This window comes from Lagopus leucura, unplaced genomic scaffold (genome assembly GCF_019238085.1).
Source record: "Lagopus leucura isolate 7727_CA_CO unplaced genomic scaffold, USGS_WTPT01 Super-Scaffold_100055, whole genome shotgun sequence".
Taxonomy (NCBI): domain Eukaryota; kingdom Metazoa; phylum Chordata; class Aves; order Galliformes; family Phasianidae; genus Lagopus; species Lagopus leucura.
Genome location: NW_024962301.1, coordinates 1,459,512 through 1,476,334, shown reverse-complemented (window position 1 = coordinate 1,476,334; position 16,823 = coordinate 1,459,512). Strand labels below are relative to the sequence as shown.

Here is a 16,823-nt window from a genome sequence, read left to right as displayed (position 1 = left end):
GCAGGGCGGCGGTTGTGTCCATAGCAGCTGCGCGGGCACTGAGCGCCGCAGCCCTCCTCCTCTGCGCTCCACAACAGCACCGGGTGCTGCTGCACCACCCCGGGGCCTCCTTAGGGATGGCAGTTTGGGGTGTTTGTGAAGCAGCGTTCGGTTCTGGCTGCTTGGGAGCTGTGAATTCCAGACCTGGAGCTCCCTGCAGAGATGAGGCTTTGGGGACGTGATGCTTTTGGGAAGGCAGGAGCTCGCAGGTGGCTCAGCCGCACTCGGCCTGGGCTCTGCTTGTTGCTGTGCTTCCTGCCAGCTCTGAGGAATCCTTAGAGAGGCAGTGATTGATTCCCACCCTGATTTATTTATAAAATCTTTCTTTCTCGTGCTGCTCTCTGCGCTATTTTTTAAATGCGTTTAGCTGTCAAGGTGTCTAAAGCTGGAGAATTGCTTTTGGAGTTTATCTCCCAGTCTATCCATCTTTGGCATTTATCAGCTGCTGTTACATCTCGCAGACAGAACGTAAGGCTCCCGGGGGTAAGATTCCCTGCTGCACCTGCAGCAGCTGGGCAGCCCCAGGCACGGTGCACCAGAGCAGCTGGCTTATTGCCCCCCGAGGAGTTCTTTAAGCTCTTCCTTGAGGTGAGGGTGGACGCAGAATTCCCTCCCTCGCGTGGCAGCTCACTTGGTTGTCTACAGCCCCAGGTTGTGTGCTTGGCCCTGGTGCAGCTCCAGGGTCTGAGTGATTTCCTAGCAGAGCCACCATCCCACGGGGTGGCAGAAGTGGGGAAAGCAGAGCTGAGCTGGCCCTGCCAGTATGTGCAGCAGACAGCACCGTGCCAGTCCCTGAGGGATGGATGGCAGGTCTCACCTCTTCCTCTGTCTGCCAGCTCTCTACGATTTGAGTTCTCCTCCTTTGGAAGCAGGCGCTGTAAATCTCTGCTCCTTCAGCATGTCCTTCTCCGTCCCCAGGCACCGAGGCTCTGCCTGACAGCTCTGAGGCTGCATGAGCTGCTTTGCAGGAAGAGAGATGGGGAAAAGATATTTCTGTGATTACTGTGACCGGTCCTTCCAGGACAACCTGCACAACAGGAAGAAGCACCTCAACGGAGTGCAGCATCTCCGGGCTAAGAGAGCCTGGTACGACTTGTTCCGAGGTGGGTGTCCCAGTGCCAGCCCCAGGAATATGGTCTGAGTGTGGTTGGGCTATGAGAGACACGTGGCACTGTGGGCTTTGGCAATATGCAAAGACTTAGCTCGGATTAAAGTGATGGTGAAACCATTGCTTGTGTGTTCCTTTGCTTCTCCCCTCCAGCTCCTCAAGAGCAGGTGCTGCAGGCTGTGTGTTCCCTGTGAGCTGAGGGGAATGCTGCAGAGCTCTGAGGCATCTGCTGCCTGCTGCAGTGTATGTGGAGATAGGAAAGGTCCAAGAAAAGGCCTAGTGTGGAGGTCTCACTGCCCAGCAGCCTTCTACACGGGTCGGTGACAGTGAGGCAGATGGCTTGGCGCGTTTCTTCCTCCCAGGCTGTGGCCCTTGATTTTCCTCTGATTCATCAAATCCCTCATCTCAGCCCTGAGTGGGTGTTTTGCCTTGGCTCCACGCATCTCCAGATATTTGCAAATTTCTCCACAACCTACAAGAGCTGCTGTGTTTTCCCCAGGACACCTGCAGGAGGTGGAGGAGCACAGTGCTACTGTCTGCCTGAGCCTCAGCACGGGGTTCAGTGGGGCCTGGCAGAGCCCCATTAACCTGCCTGCTCCTCTGCGCTGCACAGGAGTGGAGCAGTGTTGCTTTTCTGTTGTGCTTCCTTTGTGCTGCTTGGATGAGGAAAAAGTGTGGAGAGGAAAGCAGGGAAGGGAATGTTTGCAAGCCAGGAAAAAGCTGAAGCCTGGGGTGTAGATGGGGACTGTGTTATGGGTTTGCCCTTGGCTTAAGGTCAGGATTGTCCTGTAAAATATGTAAAAAAAAATGCCTTCATGTCAGGCAGAGTGAGCTCTGGCAGGATGCTGCTGTGCAAAAGATGTGATCCTGTCCTGCGTTGTGTCATTTATCTCCCCCAGATGCTGCTGCTATCCTGCAAGAGGAGCAGAGCAAGAAGCCTTGTCGGAAGTTTCTACAAACAGGTGAGGTGGAAATACCTCCTTGGTGAGCCCTGGTGTGTGTTTGCCTCGGGGGCAGTGAGGGGCACGGGTCTGTGTGTGCCTGTGTGTGGTGGAGCCTGGATTTGCACACACATTTACATGGCAGGACCTCGTGTGTGCGTTACTCACGGAGCTCTGTGGCTGTTCTTCCAGGGCAGTGTGACTTTGGGTCCAACTGTAGATTTTCCCACATGACAGAGCAGGACTTGGAGAAGCTGAGTGCGCAGGTGCAAGGTGAGCCCTGGGGCAAGAAAATGAGGGGGAGTCTCTGAGGAAGGGGCAGTTGCTGCAAGGATGGTGGGCTGCAGGGGGGCACGTGAGCTGTTGTGCAGTGAGAGTGTGTGATGCTGTGCTGTCTGTGAACGTGGCTGCTCCCTCCTGCCTCTCCTGGCTGCTGAGCCCGGAGGCTGCCTGTAATTGCTGCAGTTTTTCAGATGCTTCCTGCTCTTGGTCTCCTGGCACAGACGCAAAGCTAAAGAGTTGAGCAGCGCTGCTGCCACTTAGCAGTGAGCAGCTGAAGCAGAGTGGGCTTCCTGAGCCCTTGGGGTTTTCTTCAGTCGGGGAATAAAATCTGTCAGCAGCAGAGGGCACTGGTACATCACTTCCCCTTAAATTTATGGCTTTGGCTTCCCCCCACCTCTCTATTATGCCCGGGGAGCAGTTTGCTCCTGTCTCGCTCTTGTGAAAAGCTATCAGGTGATCAGATGTGTTGTCCTGAGGAGGTGAAATGGGGTCCTGGGTCCAGAAGCAGCCTCTGTTTGTGTGGCTTTTCAGTGGAACTGAAGTTTGGGCAGGAGACAAATGGCACCTGGCTCCCTGCTCTGAGTCTCAGGAGCACTTTTTCATTCTAACGCTTTTCCTTGCTGAGAGCGCTGCCTCCCCCCCTCAGAGGAGCAGCAGCTGTTTTCCCTGGTGTGTTCATTCCTCCTCAGAAAAAAAGTGAGTGGGATGTAGATGAAGCCACGTGGAGTAGCTGAGGTCCCTCTGGAGATCATCCTGCCCCAACCCTGCGTTGCTCTTTGGGTGAGCTGCAGCAGGCTGCTCAGGGCCGTGTCCATGGGTGTTCTGAGCATCTCCAAGGACAGAGACTCCACGCCACCTTTGACTTCCCTTACAGTAAAAATGCATTTTCTTATCTTCCAGTGGAAATTCCTGTATTTCCATTTGCCCCCTTTGCCTCTTATCCTTTCACTGGATGCCATCACATAGCCTGGCTCTGTCACCTTCACTCCTGGGTATTTACACACATGGCTGAGATCCCCTGAGCTGCCTCCATGAGCCTCTCCTCTTGTTTCAGGTGGACTCACTCCAGTAAGTCCCATATGAGATTTGGGGTGTGTGTGGGCACACACAGCACTTGAAAGCTGCCTTCTTTCCAGTCCTCCCTGCTGCTGAGTCAGTGCAGGTCCCTGGGGTGATGCTGAATCAATAGCTGAGCAGTGCTGGCAGTCAATAAAAGCCATCTCTGGGGGCTGCATGGAGCAGCATTCCTCTCCCCACGGCTGTCACCCCTCCCTGCTGTGGGGCTCACGTGCCAGGCTGGCTTCACGAGTCAGCCTGTTTGGAGGAACCTGTGATGTTTCCAGGCTCTTTATTGCAGGGAAGAAAGCGCTGTGGAGCAGAGCAGAGCTGCGGGGGAAGGCTGGCAAGCTCCTCTGTGCTTGGGCAGGCTGCCTTGCCAGTTGCACTTGCTACTGAATATTGACTTGTGTCAGATGGGTCGGACGTAAGTGGGGAGTTGGCTGGTGAGAGAGTGGCTCCTGGGAGACTGCGTGGAAACCTTGCATTTGTATTACTAAGTCAAACGTTTAATTAAGCAATTAGGCTTCACCAGGGGACAGCAGGGTGCCTCTCCTTGGCTGTGCTGTCACGCATGCTGGGCTGTAGTTAAATGCTGCTCGCCTCTCTCGCACTGTTGCTCTGTGGATGTCCTGTGGGAGCCAAGCACTCTGGCTGAGGGCCACACAGAGCTCAACTTCAGGTTTGGTGGATGGAAGGGCTCAGCAGGACGTGGTGGGCAAGAGGTGGAGCCCAGGACTGGACAGGATGAATGGCTGCAGGTGCCAAACCACCTTTAGGTGCCTTGTGGGGACGTGCTCCTTGGGCTGCTGAAGCAGCAGTGTTTCAGGTGATGAGGTTTAGGACAGAGATGGCAGCAAGCTTGTGGATGGCAGGTTAAAAGACAGGTTATAAGAGACAGATGGGAGGCTTGATGCTCATAGTGCAATCCTCAGAGCTGTTCTCCCCTTCGCTGGGCAGACGCTTCAGAATCAGGTTGTGAGGAAGTCCTGTGATGAAGTGCTGAACACCACTGAGCTGTGTTCTCCGAGGCCAGGCTGGATGGGGCTCTGAGCACCTGGTGGAGCTGTGGGTGTCCCTGTTCAATGCAGGGGAGTTGGACCAGGTGGCTTTTAAGGGTCCCTTCCAACTCATGATTCTATATGCTGGGGTGGGCTTGCATTCTAAACGATGGCACAGCCCTCTCTAGCTCCTGGGCTTTGCGTCGTGCTTGGTGCTGGTAGTTCTGTGGCAGCAAGTGCTCCATGCTAACGATGTACTTTATTAACAGCCAAAGGAAACGCTGCCTTATTTCTCAGGTTTGGCCTCTTAGAGCAGGGGGTTCACCTCATTTGTGCTGGTCGTGTGGGTTAAGCAGGGACGTTTCTGGCCGCTTTACGCTCGCTTAGAGCCTGCCCTGGTTTGGCTGCAGCAGTTCTGCACCAGGTAGAGTGTACTCATAAAGAAGCAACAGTTTCCACCTTCAGCAGGGAGGGAGGCTTATTCCCAGCTGTTACTGCATCAAAGCGTTATCGCTGCATCTGCTGCATCATTCATCAGAGAGACACTTCCAGGCTGTCATTTTTAGTACAGTCATGTCAAGAAAAGTCACTGCAAAATTGGCATCTTTTTGCTTGAAGTTATTGGCTCCCTGCTAATCTGCGTCACTTCTGCTCGTGGCGTTGACACAGCTCAGCCTCTCTGAGCAGCTCTGGTGAGCTGGGGGAGAGCAGGGCCACGGCTGGGTCTGTTCCAGCCATTGTGGTTCTATCACTGCACGCACATCTCTGCTGGGGGACCGACCTCCGTGGTGCCTTGTTTGGGTTCTGCACGTTGGCATCCTGAGCGGTGCGGCGCTGTGAGCTCCACTCTGGGATTTGTTTGGTTTTCCTTGTGCTGGGAGTTGCACAGGGAGAAAGGAGGAAGGTGGAATTCTGGGCCGGCATTGTTAGCGAGGTGCTTTATGACTGCAGCCGCTCTTTTAATTGGCTGTAATTAAACTTTGAGGCAGACGCCCCAGTGAGGGCTGAGGGAAGAAGGACCTTCACAACCCGTCTTTCTTTCTGCCGCAGTCTGGCTGTGGTCAGTAACAAGGAATAAGGGCAGGTAATTGCATTTCAGAATGGCACCTTGGAATATCTCTGACCTTCAGGGAATACTGGGAAAATCATGGAATCGCTGAGGTTGGAAAGGAGCTCTGAGATCACCACCAGCCCACCCCAATGTGTGTCCTACAGAGCAGGATGGGATGAAGATTTGCCTTTAGATGGGCGTTTATCAAGGGGTGCAGAGCTGGATGTGTGTCCATATCTGCCGCCTTAAGGCTTGGCTGGAGCTGGGAGCAGGAGCCAGCTGGATGGCTTTCACCTGGGGCCTGGCTTCAGCCAGCGTGAGCTGGGAGATGTCCCATCACAGCCAGTGACCTCATGGGGACCAGGAAGAGGCTGTGGGCTCCTGCCAGTTTGGTCCCTGCTCTGAACAGAGAGCCTTTGGCTGAGGAATTCTAATGTGGGAGCTGCATTCAGCTCCTGTCCTGAGTCTGAGCCGAGTGCCCTGCTTACCAGACTGCTCTGCTTGTCCTCCGCTGCTCTCCGGCTCTCTGTTGGACTCTGGATGGCTCTGCTGGGACTTTACTCCTCGAGAACAACAGTGGGAGACGTGTGAACAGCCCTGTTTCCAACCAGTACCCTTATCTCTGGCTTGCAGAGCGTACCCCAACATGGGGACCCCAGCAGGAGTTCTTTGTGGTGGCAGTGAGCGCCGTCACCTCCTCCCAGCAGCAGCAGATGAAAAGGCTGGATGACAAATTATCCATCTCCGGCTGCTCATTGTGTAGCACATTCCTGCCATCCTTATTAATATTCAGCAGGCAGATGAATAATTGGTTGCCACCACTAGGATGAAGTGATCCTTCACTCTGCCCAAGCAATATCAATTTCACACCCTGTCTGGAAACGTATAATGTTTTCCTTAAACGTGTGACATATGGTGGTGAGGTGAGAGCAGCTCCGGGTGAGCGTGGCCACAGGTGGCAGATGGTGTCTGAGTGGGATCAGGGTCCCCTCCTCCCTGGGAGCTTTGGGGATGAGGACGAAGGGGTGGCACAGCTCCCTGCCCGAGCCAGAGCAGCATCTGATGGAGGGTGGGCAGTGGGGCAGAGCGGGCTGCCATTAGATTGCGAGCTCTCCATGATAAGAAACTCTGCAGGGCGGTGAGCAATGGGTTTGGTGGAGTGAAAAGATGGCAGTGCAAACCTCTGACAGCTCTCTCTCAACCAGGGGAGCAGAGATTGAGGGAGCTGCGGCAGGAAGGAGCAGAAATCCCACCTGGCACCATTGAGATCTGGCTGGAGAAGAGAGCCAAGAGGCTGAGCGCAGCTCAGAGCAACAGGTACCATGGGGGGGTGGGATGGAAAAATGGGGTGGGAGATGGTGCCAGAGGTCAGGTGTGGAGGTGACAAGGTCCTGCTGTCTGTCCTCCTGCCGCGGGGGACGCAGGCAGGGAGCTCCTGCAGCCTTTACAGAGTGCCAGACATGTCTGGGAGGAGGCTGCCGTGGCAGGGCCATGTTCCTAATGCCCGGAGCCGGTGACAGCAGGTTGGTCTCATCTGCTGACAGCTCCCCCATCCTCTGCCATGCCCTGTCTGTATGCCTCTGCCCATACCTGCTTTCTCCGTTGCCAGTCGGAGGTGGGATTGGCTCTTCCTGTGTGCTGTGGGGTGCCTGCAGGTCCCTGCTGCTTCCCTGCTCACCTGACAGTGCTGCAGGCTTAATTGGATGGCGTTTGGGCAGGTGCCAGATCTCTCTTTTGTTCTTCATTCTGTTTGCTCCTGTCCTCTCCGTGTTTGGTCTGGGCAGAATCTTCTCTCTGGTGACCGTCTGGGCGTGCTGCTCTCTGCTCCCTCCATCCCTCAGCCCGGCTGCTCCTTGCCCTGCAGTCATGCTGTCCCTGTTCATTCGTCCTGCCCAAGAAGCCCCCAGTCTCAGGATGGATCAGCTCTCACAGAGGGCACCCACTGCTCAACCCCGACCTTGTGGGACCTACGTGGCCCGTGTGGCCTCTGAACATCCCCAGAACTTTTCGGAAGGAGCACAGTCCTTGTCCTGCTATTTGAGATGGGGGGGTTCCATGGCATGTAGTGTGTTCTGAATGGCACTGCCTTGGGGTCTGCTGAGCATCACCTCAACCAGCTCTGTGGTGGTAGAACTGCCATGCTGCCCTCCACCCACAGTTGGGCTCAGCAGCACAGTCTGCACTTGGAAGCTTCCATAGCTTTCCATATGGCTTCTCAGCCATATTTTCAGTCTCATTGTGCCATCTGCTTTCTGGAGAGCAGTGGGAAGCTGCATGGCATTGCTGCAGATTGCTGAGCTGTGGAGCTTTGATTTTTACCCTCATTTCCAGAGGAGGTGTGTGTGTGTGTGTGTGTGTGTGTGTGTGTGTGTGTGTGTGCGCGCCATGATGATGCAGAGCCCACTTGCAGCTTTCCATCAGAACAGGGCCCAAGGGCTGTGGGTGCTGAGATTCCATCAGCGCCTCTGGAAAGGATGTAGCCTTGGCCCCTACACCACCCTGAAGAATTCCCATGGGGCTGCCACTCTGAATACCCCAACAGGAGGTGAACCCATCATGTCTTATGAGACCCCAGGGAATCGAGTACCCAGACAGCATCCTCCCTATTGATTAATTCTGCTGCTATCAGGGCAGCTCATTAGTTGATAGCTGTGCTGTTCCATCTTACAGCATGCCTCATCCTGCTCCTTGTCCTGCTGCTCTGCTGCTGCAGGACCTGGGTGCAACCCGAGGGGAGTTCCTTCCCGTATGGGGCTGCTGTGTGTCTGTTGGTCCTTCTCCCATCCCTGGTGCAGAGCAGGGGATGAGCTTTATGCCAAATGACTTTACTCTCTGCTAGTTGCCTGGAAAACACCGCACTGAACTCCTGGAGCTGGCGTGGGGCCACGTCTCCAGCCCTGCAGGGAGAGGAGGGTGCTGCTCCTCCAGAGCATTATGTAAAGGAGCGTGATTGGATTTCTCCTGGCATAGCAATTAAAGGGATCCATCAGGATCAGAGGTAGAGGCCTGAGAAGCGGGAGGGCTGCTGTCAGGGCTGCTGCTGAGGAACAAATGAGTTTCCTGTACCCTTCCCCATTAATTCCTCACTACATTTGCTGTGATTTTAAACCTGCCCGGCCGAGCGCTTGCTTTGGTTGGAGACAAAGGAGCCACACTTCTCATTCTGTGCTTCTTCTGCCCGTGCTGTGAGCTGGGGGAGAAAGCCTCTTCCCTCTGTAAGGGTGCTTCAGGGAGAACAGCTGGCTTTTGGCAGCTCCGCTGCTTCCGAGGGCTCCTTGTCCTCTGGGAAGTATGCAGCTGCCTTGGGCTCGGGGGGCTGCCCAGGAGGAAACCACGACCTCATCTGCAGCTGTTCTCAAAGCTCAGCTGTGCCAGGAGCTGGGGTCAGATCGGCCTCATGGACAGAGCCGTGTCCCCGGGGCCGTGCTGGCAATCCAAGGAGGCTCATCTCTGCCCTTTCCACCTCCGCAGTGCCCTGCCTGAGAAACCCGCACCCTTCCAGTACCCCCCCGGCTGGCCCCCTCTGCAGGAGCTGCCCCCATCCCTGCGGGCCCCCCCCGCCTGGGGGGTGGCCGGTGCCCCCCGGCCTGCAGTGGGGCTGAGGCATCGTGCTGGGGCCGGACTTCTTCCTAATGTGAGAACGAGACTGGATTATTTATATGTGCTTTTATAGGAATAAAATTCTCCCCCCGTTGCAGCCTCGTGTTGTTTCTTGCCTGGTGGCATCGGTGGGTCGACCCGACTCCTGCAATGGGGGAAGTGGGAATGTAAGTGCAGCACCTCTTCTGTGGGCTGCCTGTGCAGCTGCCCCAGGCCTGGAAAGGAAGCTGCAAACGGGCTTTTAAGCATCGCTGCTTAATATTTCCTCTGGTGTTGATAATTTATGTTTGCTTCTGTTAAAAGTAAAAGCATAAAACAGCCTTGGTTCAGGTACTGGAGCTCCTAATGAAGAGTCAGGGGAGCTCCCGAAAACCCCGTGCTCCCGTTCCTGCTGTGCTGGAGGTGAGAAGAAAAGAGGGGAAAAAAATGAAAACTATTCCAAGGCTTCTCCTCCTCCAGGGAAATATCTGAAGGGTGAGTGCCAGCAGTGGGGGCCTGTGGAACAGTGCTGGTGGTTGCAGCACGGCAGCAGAGCAGCCCCATGCAGCACCGCAAAGCTGCCTGCCAGCGCACTCCAGGTTTGGCCACGCAGGCAGGCGTTGGGTCCAGATTCATGGAGAGCACAGGCAGCAGCCAGCTGCCCCAGCCAGCCCTGCTCAGCAAGCCCTGTGGCAACCGGTGCTGCCGCTGCTTTGGCACACAGAGGTTGGATCTGACCGTGCCCGGTGCCTGGCTGTGCCTTCAGGGGATCTTGGGGTGTTTTCACCCACAGCACCCACGTGGCGCCATCCCCTGGAGGACTCCCTGCCCTGTGCACCTCCCAGAGGCCAAATGCAGTGACAGTAACCCAAAGGGGTTCTCTGGTTCTCCCTGTGCATCGTGCCCCGTTCCCTTCCTACTGAGGCAGATCAGAGCACAAGCTCCCCTCCCTCCTGCAGGCATTCTGGGCTGGCAGTGGAGCGTGTTCCGATTCCTGCTGCTCTACTGAGATTCTGCAATTCCCCCTCACGGCATTCTGCAGCTCCTAGCTGTGGTTGAAGGCACACAGCCATGCTGACGGCCCTCCGCCCTGCTCTGTGCCACCCCTTGTGCCCAGGTAGGGAGCTCTGCAAACCTGCAAAAGCATTTCTAAATTTGGCTTCGCAAACATTTGTAACCCGTAAACCATGGAGTCTTAGCAGCCAACGTGGGCTGAGCAGGGGTTCTCAGCTCCTGCCTTTGCTCCCATGCTTGGCACCCTGCACCTCTCTGCACCACCCTCACTAACTGGGCACCCTGCAGCCTGCAGTAGGGTCTGCCCACTTGCTGTCCCCCTGCTCTGCACCTCCCCACAGCACTTGCTGTCCCCAGCTGTGCCAGGTTGGTGGGGTGGCTGCAGCCCCTGAGCGATGGTGTGAGCCAAAGTGCCTCTTATGGAGCAGCAGTAATTTATCGGGAGGCTTTTAGGGAAATGAGCCGCTCCTGGGCTGCTGCCAAGGTGCAGCCCTGCTGGGCTCTGCCCCGTGTCCTTTGGCAGCTCTTGGAGGGAGAGGGAAAGGGGGTGGGATGGGGGTGGGGATAAGGAAGAGATGGGGATGGGAATAGGGGTGGGAATGGAGATGGGATGGGATGGGTGTGGGAAGGGGTGGGATTGGGGATGGGATGAGATGAGGATGGGATGGGAATGAAATGAGGATGGGGATGGGGATGGGAATGGGAATAGGGATGGAAATGGCAATGGGGTTGGGGATGGGAAGGGGAATGAAATGAGATGAGGATGGGGACAGCGATGAGGCTGTGGCCATGCCACACTGCTTGCAGGACCAGAGAAGCAGAAATAACTCTTCCTGCCCCAAAATGCTTCTCAGCAGCCCAAACCCAGGCAGTTCTGCTGCCAGCCCTTCGCCCTCCGGCTCCCTCGGCAGCCCCAGGCAGGGCCCTGCTCTCCCCACAGCCCCACGGCTGCCCTCATCCCTCCAGGCCGCTCTCAGCAGACGATCTCTTCCTCATCAGCCTTAATTCAATTAGCAGCAGCCGCAATGAGGCATCCCCAGCTGCAGCAGCACCGCAGCCCAGCGCCGCTCGGTCGCTCCCGGATCTGAGCCGAGATCTCCAAACCTGCCTTGAGGACGGCGATCCCATTAAAATTAATTGAGCAGCTTCGGAAAGCTGAGCTGGGGGGGAAGGCGTTGTCCCTTTCATCTAATTTTTCTTTTACGTTATTGTGTTTTCTAGCAAATTAAATCATCCTGTATCGTTACTATTTTTGTTCTTTTCGGCTCCCTTACGTTTACTCACAGCACCCCTAATAGACTTGCTCAGTACACATCTGTATATCTATCTGTGTATCTATATAATCAGTGTATCTCTATCTGTACATCCCGGAGGCCACGTGGCTCCCTCTGAAAGTGGCGGTTCATAAAGAAGCCCAAGTTTCTGTGTGGAGATGGATGAAGTTTCATTACGGGCGCCGTGCCTCCCCCACTTCTCCAGGCGGCCGCGATGATTCCAGCGCCGTGGAGCGCTTCCCATTTCCATTTCTCATTTGGACGCCGGGCTCCATTTGTGTGATCGATCGCACGGGATCCAAAAATTACAAGAATAAAGCAAAAGAAGCCCACCTCGGATCGCCCCCTCCCCAGTGAAGGCAGTCGGTTCCTGCTTGCATCCCGCGCTCTGAACGCTGCGATCCACGTCTTTTCCTTCCCCACGTCCCGTTTGCTGTGGGTTTTGCACCTGGGCTGTGGCTCCGTGGGGTCCGGTGGGCAGCGGTGGGTCCATCTGACCCCCTAAACGTGGGGCTCCTCAGCTTGGAGGGCCCAACAGCCCCAGGGGTGGCCACCTCCAGTGGTGGCAGTGCGGGAAGCGGGAGAGCTCCCCGTGTTTTTATTTATTCTTTTAATCTCTTTGCCATTAAAAATGCATCATCTGGGGGCTCAGGGGAGGGCGATCCATCAGGCGGGCGCGGGATCCTCCCCCCCCAGAGCAACGTAGCAGTGATTTCCAGGGAGCTCTGTGTGAGTGCACCCATGGGTTTGTTGGGGTGGCATTTAGGGGGGGGGGGGGGGTGTTTGGTCAGACCCCTGCCGTGCCGTAAACCAAGAGCAGGACTTCACACGTGGATCAACGCCTAAAGCCGAAAGCATTGGGGCACGGTGGGGGAGGCGTGCAGCACCCATGGGTACCCAACCCACCATGAGCCCCAAGCGCTTCAGAAATCCCAGATTTATTTCAGATCGATAACAACAACCAACCAGGAAGGAAAGGGGCAAAAAAAGAAAATAATGCCAAAAAAAAAAAAAAAAAAAAAAAAAGAAAAGAAAAGAAAAGAAAAAAAAAGGGGGAATCCAACAAAACCCAAAGAATGAGAAACGGACCCGCATCTGAACCAGTCCGGTGCCGGGGTGCTACATACAGGCTGGGGGGTTGGGGGCAGGGGGGTCCCCCGGGATGCACGGCTCTTCCCGGCGGGTCCTTGCAAAGTGCATCAAGCAGAGGTCAGCAGTGCCAGCCCCGTCTGGAGGGAGGGGGGGAAACTGAGGCACGGCACGGGGCGGGGGGGGGGGCGGGGGGTGACATCCAGCCCTTGGCAGCGACGTCCATGCAAACGCTCCCGGATCTCCAAAGAGAAAAACATCTCAGGCGGGGGTGTAGGGGTGTATTGCTTACGAGATGGTTTGGTTGGGTTTGGTTTTTGTGTGTGTGTGTGTTTCGTTTTGTTTTTATCATAAATATCGAGCTATAGAGGCTATAGTGGTGCAACCGGCACCGGGTCGCCCCGGCTGGGCGGGATGGGGCAGCAGTCGGGCTCCATGCGCGTTGCATGCACTGAGGATTTGCTGGCGAGGGTTCGGTTTGGTGCGCGTGTCTCTCAGAGTCCGTGTGTCCTGCAGGCAGCCGCCCGAGCTCCACGCTCACCCCGCGCCGGGTTTCTCTCTCCATCCCCGGGGTGTTTGGTGGCGGCTCTGCTCGCAGCAGTTGGGCGCCCCGTCAGGAGCCGCACGGACGCCCCGTATCCGCGCTACTTCATGCCGCTGCGCAGCACCTGGTTGGCGGCGATGAGCATCACGCTGATGATGAAGGCGATGGCGAAGGCGCAGATGAGGCTTTTCCGCACGCATGTCTGCCTGATCTGCTGGTTGGAGCAGGCTGCGGGGACGGCCCGGGTCAGCACGCGTCCCCCTCTCACCTCCCGCCTCGTCCCCCCCCCTGCCCCACTCACTCTCCACCTCCACAGGACACTCCTCGGCCGTGCCCATGTGGCTCTCCTCCTCCGTCATGATGATGTTCTCGATGTCCTTCATGGAGAGGTGCTCGCAGAAGGTGTCGTACAGCAGGCGCTTCAGCTCGTCCACCGTCAGCTTCTGCATGTCGCACTGCGGGGCGGCACGCGGTGCGGACACACAGGGACCCCAAGGCGGGACCCCAAGAGGGGCTGCCCCCACCCCGGGCCTTGGCACGGTGGGGCCGGGTGTTGCGGCACCATTGCACCATGCTGAGGTTCGGCTCCTGGCCCCACACCTGGCCCCACACCAGAGCCTGACTCCAGAATTACCCCTAACCCTCATCCTGACCCCAAACCTGGCCCTGACGCAGAGCCTGAGCCTGACCCTAAGCCCACTCCTGACCCTAATCCAAAGCCCACCCAAACCTCACCTTGACCCCGAGCAACCTTAAGGAGTGGAGCCTGATGCTGAGCCCAGCCCTCACCCAAATCCTCACCTAACCCCAACCAAAGCCTGGCACCAGACCTTGGCCCAGAGCTTGAGCCTGACCAAGCCCAACCCTGGCACTAACCCAAACCCCAACCCCAGCTCTAACCCTGACCCCACTCCCGACCTTATCTCCAACCCCAGCCCTGACCTTCACACCAGCTCTACCCCCAACCCCAACCCCATTCCTGACCCTGGCCCTAACCTCAGCCTTCCCCCCACCTCAGACCTGACCCTCACCCACTCCAAACCTCCACCCACCCGACCCTGATGCGGCCCTGAGCCCCCCAGGCTCCCACTGCCTGCTGTCCCCTACCTTCCAGAAGACGGTGTCAAAGTCGGTGCCGTGGAACTTCTCTGGGATGCCCGAGGTGGACAGCTTGGGCCCCAGCAACGTCACAAACTCCTCAAAGTCCACCTGTCCATCACCTGTGGGGCATAGCAGTGCCATCACTCCATAGAGGGAGTGGGGCTCCAGTGCATCATCCCCTTGCTCATGCTCATAGGGACACTGAGAAGGGGTCCTCACAGCACTGATTTGGGGTCATGCTTGGTGGTCCCTTGGGGTCCCACTCCAGGGTTTTGGGAGGACCCCACTCGTGTATTGTTTTGGGGATGGTCCTGTTCCTGGACAACATCTGGGGGGCTCCACAACACCCCTCCATCCTGCCCAGGAATCGCTCATCTCCATGCTGGGCTGACCTGGGCTCCTGGGCTTTAGGACATCACCAGCCAGGACCCCGTGCTGCCTGGGGACAACAGTGCCAGCCAGGGACCCCAGGTCCATCCGCAGACCCCAACACCAGCTGGAGACCCCAAAGCCAGGGGGAACCCCAACACCACTGGGACCCCCCCGGTCACCCCGGCCCCTTTGGGACCCCACTGCAGTGCAGCCGTGGGCCTCATCCTGTGGCTGGGGCGGGTGCTGAGCTCCAGGGCTGTCACAGCAGCACTAACGATGAGTAATGAAGGGAGCCGCGGCTTGGCAGCCGTGCCTGAAAGGCTTTTAAATGGGGAAGAAAAAAAAAAGAATGGAATCCTATAAATTAACGCTCTCCTTAAGGTCCCAATGAGAATGGGAGTGACAGGGACAGGCATGGCCGGGGTAGGGAGCTGAGCCTGGGGTGTGGGATCCAGGGCTGGGTGCAGGATGCAGCCTTCACACCCCATTCCCACTGGGTTTGGAGGTCGAGAAGAGTGCTGTCCCCATGCTGGGAGCGTTCCAGCATCATCGAATCCCCTCAAACAATGCCACGGTGGTGAGAAGGATGGGGATGGAGAAGGCACTGGCCTTGCACCACGGCCCTGCTCTGTTGTGGGGTGGCTCTGGGGGTCTCATCCCACCCCACAGGGGTCCCTACCGTCCATGTCGAGGCGCTGGATGATGACCTCGAGCTCCACCTCGTTGGGCATGTAGCCCAGTGAGCGCATGGCCGTGCCCAGCTCCTGCTTGGAGATGAAGCCGTTGCCGTCCCGGTCGAACACCTTGAAGGCCTCGCGGATCTCTGCGGGGGGAGTAGGGCTGAGCCTGGCCACCCCTGACCCCACAGCAGTGGGGAAACTGAGGTATAATGGGGATGGTGCCCAAAGCATCCCCAGGTCGCAGCGCCCAGCGATGGGGTGGGAGGGGAAGGAGGCAGAGGACGGATCTGGGGGTTAATGCCTCCAAAGGGGCTCTGCAGGAGGATTGGGGGAACCTCGATGGGCGTCTGCCCCAAAGCTGAAATCAGATTGCTCAAAAACCAAAAGCATCGATGAGCGCCATGCAGTGGCTCTGCTGCTTTGTGGGGTTTCCTTCCTTTCGGGCTGCAGCCAGGCTGGGGGGAACACACAGATGGTGTTAGGGAGAAACCCATAACAGCACTAAAGTCCACCCCAAATCAAACGCTGTGCCCCAACCCCCGGGGGGTGGGGAGTGCTTGGGGTCCCTGTGGGTGGCACAGGGTGCTGATGTCACCAGTGTCACCATGCTCACGTTGGGATGGGTGCTGAAGGCACTGGGTGTGCTTCCCCTCATCACCCCATTTCCATCCCACCCTCTCCCAGGGCTGCAGAGACACCCGGTGGTGCCGAGGGTGGGTTTGGTGGGTTGGGGTCAGCGGGCAGCAGGGTGGCAGCAGGCAGAACCCCCCCCCCATCCCAGCACGGCCCTATGGGGTCACCTTGGGGTTCTGCCACACCGGGTCCGGGCTTTTGGGGCATGCTGCAGCGAGGCCACGCACAACTCACACACAAACAGGGACAGCACGCAGCACCGCTGCACTTGTGTGTGTGCACAGGGCTGCACCCCACGCCTGTGTGCACACGTGCAAAAGCAGCTTGACAGCGACGCTGCGCCCGTGTGCACACGCAGACACCTGGCAGCGGCGCCGCGCACACACAGGCTCCTTGCAGCCATGCTGTGCTGTGCACCGACACCTGACAGCCGTGCCGCGCTTGTGATGCACCCCAGCACCTCGCACTGACGCTCTGCTCGTGCAAACGCGCGCCCGCTCGCCCTGCAGCACTGCTGTGCACGTGGACCCGTCGTGCTGCACTTGTGCAATGCACTGCAGCGATGCTGCCATGTGCACACGCACACGAACACGCACACAAACACACAACCACACACGTGTGCGCAGTGTGAGCCCCGTCTCTGCCCCACTGGGTGTGCAGAACCCCGCGCCGTGCCTCAGTTTCCCCCGCAGTGCTGATGGTGACCCCGCAGCCCTCGTGCCACCCCGGTGCCGCCGCTTTTAGGGTCACCCAACCCACGGCCACCCTCTGTCCCACCGCCCAACTTTTTGTGGGGGGGAAATACGGCCGTTTCGGGGGCAGCCCTGCAGCCCTGCAGCCCCACAGCCGTGACACCACGAGGTACATATGTATGTATGTATGTATGTATGTATGTATGTATGTATGTATGTATGGGGGGGGAGGCAAACAGGTGCCAGCCACCACCGCCGTATGACGGCACCGTGCGGACCAGGCCCGGGAGCGGCTGCGGGGAGGGATGGGGGGGGGACAGCGGGGCCGGTGCCGCGGCTGAGTGCGGGGTGCGTGGGTTCCCCCCCC

The 16,823-nt window shown here is 57.5% G+C and overlaps 2 protein-coding genes across 2 annotated transcripts in view; one reads left to right on the top strand and one right to left on the bottom strand.

Annotated features, from left to right (window-relative positions):
- Nucleotides 1-81: 81 nt before the first annotated feature.
- Nucleotides 82-9,175, top strand: ZMAT5 (zinc finger matrin-type 5). Its single transcript, XM_042886221.1, is given in 6 exon segments — nucleotides 82-1,142; nucleotides 2,047-2,109; nucleotides 2,281-2,361; nucleotides 6,684-6,795; nucleotides 8,950-9,031; nucleotides 9,033-9,175. Coding segments are annotated over 6 exon segments (537 nt in total). The 5' UTR covers nucleotides 82-991; the 3' UTR covers nucleotides 9,081-9,175.
- Nucleotides 9,176-13,040: 3,865 nt separating this feature from the next.
- CABP7 (calcium binding protein 7) overlaps nucleotides 13,041-16,823 on the bottom strand; it is a 4,716-nt gene continuing 933 nt past the window's right edge. The window contains exons 2-5 of the mRNA XM_042886231.1: nucleotides 15,131-15,274; nucleotides 14,086-14,198; nucleotides 13,280-13,433; nucleotides 13,041-13,206 (exon numbers count right to left, since the gene is read on the bottom strand). Coding sequence (XP_042742165.1) covers nucleotides 13,079-13,206; nucleotides 13,280-13,433; nucleotides 14,086-14,198; nucleotides 15,131-15,274 — 539 coding nt within the window. The 3' untranslated portion in view covers nucleotides 13,041-13,078. The remainder of the gene's footprint in view (nucleotides 13,207-13,279; nucleotides 13,434-14,085; nucleotides 14,199-15,130; nucleotides 15,275-16,823) is intronic.